Source organism: Beta vulgaris, chromosome 8, assembly GCF_026745355.1.
Source record: "Beta vulgaris subsp. vulgaris cultivar EL10 chromosome 8, EL10.2, whole genome shotgun sequence".
Lineage (NCBI taxonomy): Eukaryota > Viridiplantae > Streptophyta > Magnoliopsida > Caryophyllales > Amaranthaceae > Beta > Beta vulgaris.
The window spans coordinates 14,386,147-14,388,615 of record NC_079209.1 but is presented as its reverse complement, the minus strand read 5'-3'; the positions used below and the strand labels follow the sequence as shown (position 1 = coordinate 14,388,615).

Below are 2,469 nucleotides of genomic sequence, written 5' to 3'. Positions count from 1 at the left end.
CATTTGTGCGCAGATCTTTGAAACTCAATAGATTTCTTTGAGTTTTACCTGAATACAATGCGTTGTTTATAGTGACGTGTGTTCCTTTTGGTAACACTATGCATGCCTTTCCTGAGCCCTCAACCATCTTTGCAGTGCCTGCAATGGTGTTGAGGTCGCCTTTTCTTGGCTTGAGGTGAGTGAAGTATGACTTGTTCTCAGGATGGTATGTGTAGTGGCACTATCAATCAGGCATTGTTGGGCGCCTTTGTTTGTCATTATCTTCATAAAACATAAATTTGTCAAAATCTAAAAATTTATTCATAGAAAGAGGTACATTACATGGAATGATAAAAAGGGAACGCAAGATACAAGAGACATCAAGTAAGGCAAGAGTACATGAAGTAAAGTGATAAAACAACATCACAGGTTGATCTAAGGGGGATAAGAGGGCTAGGCATTAGAAATATCTTCCATGAGGTAATCAGCTACATCGAGGTCCGGGAGCGGAGGAGTTTCAGTGACTAAATTTGTTTCGCCACGTCTACCTTGACCCTTAGTAGAGGCCACATATAGATCCACAAGATGTTTGGCTGTGCGGCATTCATTTGCCCAATGCCCTTGAATGCCACATTTAAAACATTTTTCTTGTGTTCTTTGTTGGGAGTTTCTTCCTCCGCGTCCTCTATTTGGGCGCCAGTTTTGGCGTCCTCGTCCTCTTCCTCTTCCACTTCCATTGTCATTTCTTTCCCCATTACCCTTATTTTTGAACTGGCCATTCCAGTTTGAGTTGCCTCCCCGCTTATTCCAGCGCTTACCACCTCTAGTGGCATTTGTTTCAACTGCTGCTGCGCTGGTACCTGCTGGCCTTTGATTATGAATTGAGAGGAGGATTTGATTGTTCTGTTCTGCAACCAAAAGGATGGCAATTAGGTCGCAGAACTTTTCGCAACGCCTTTCACGATATTGTTCTTGCTGAACAACATTATTGGCATGCATAGTAGAGAGAGTTTTCTCAATCATGGCTCGTTCAGACACAGGTTCTCGCACAGCTTAAGCTGTGAGGTGATGCGAAGTACTGCAGAATTGTATTCGCGTACTGATGCAAAGTCCTGAAACCTGAGTACTGACCATTCATGTTGGGCCCTTGGAGCGATAATTCTTTGCAAATGCTCAAATCTATCCTTTAGGTTATCCATAACTCTTTGGGATCTTCCACAAGGATGTATTCAGATTTGAGTTCTTCATGTATATGATGTTTGAGATACACCAATGCTTTCGCTTGCTCCAAAGGGGTAGGGCACCACCTTCGACAATGGTGTGGTCGAGGCTAAGTGACTTTAGGTAAGCTTTTGCATCCACCCTCCATTCTAGATACCTTTGGCCTGAGGTTTCAAGGATCTCAAAGTCTCGGTTTGCAAGTCTAGCCATTCCGAGTTCATGTGATGTTTTAAAAGTATTAGTAGAAAATTAATGCATAAATATATAAAGTTCCAAAGAAAATCACACTGGGATGTAAGCCATAGTGGTCCGAGAATCCTTAACCATTCAAGAGGTTAAGGGTTCGAAACATGATAATAACATGAAAGGTGAACAATAAATATATATAAAAAGGCTACATTTTTTTTTAACCAGAATTTGACTATCATGTCTAAAATTAAACCACATGTGTTAATAGCATATTAATAGAAAATTTACATAATTAAGCATTATAATTGCGTTTTACAATATGCAGAAACATAATTACAATAATTCCTACTAAAACTGTTATAAGTATCATTCCCCAGTAAAACATGACCTTCAACTGTCTAAAGATTCTAGAAGATTGGTGTGTCGTTTTGAGGACGGCGGTTTCCGGCATTGTACATGGTGGCCGAAAATAGTGGAGATAAAATTTGTGAAGTTTTATGAGAGAGAAAATTTTATGGGGTAGAAGTGAGTGAGGGAGGCGGACGAGAAAATGAGAAGGGTTAAAATCCCTTTTATAGTGGTGTAAAACACTATTCGCATTTAACAGGTAAGATATATATACTGGTATGTAATACATAACGTGTTTATAAAACAGAAAATAGAGTATTACTTTAAGAAATAATAATAATTAGTTTTCCAAAAATAAATAAATTAGCTAACGGATGTTCATGGTCTGAGATATTAGATACTAGTCATACCATTTATTGTCTAAAGAGGCTTTTTATATATGCTTTTTAAGTCCAAAAGAAAAAATAACAAAAGGCATTAAAACAAAATGAGAAAGGAACATAACTTTGGATTCCTAAATGTACAACTAAGAAATCCTACTTTGGATTCCTAACGTGCCACTATAAAATCCCTCCCCCTTTTTCTTTTTTTTTTTATAAAAAAAAACTTAGTCTAACCTTGAAAAGGGTGGACATGCATTCAATGAAAATCAGAAGAAAAACAAATGGGGACTTGCATTTAACAGTAGGCAGGAGAAAGCAAAAGCACAAGTCAAGTCAAGGGAAGAAAAAT

General features: G+C 38.0%; 1 protein-coding gene across 1 annotated transcript; it reads right to left on the bottom strand.

The window, feature by feature from the left end:
- Positions 1 to 432: 432 nt before the first annotated feature.
- On the bottom strand, positions 433 to 1,002 carry LOC104883048 (uncharacterized). The gene has a single exon (XM_057391443.1). The coding sequence runs from the start codon at positions 1,000 to 1,002 to the stop codon at positions 433 to 435; it is 570 nt and encodes a 189-aa protein (XP_057247426.1).
- Between the last annotated feature and the right edge of the window lie 1,467 nt (positions 1,003 to 2,469).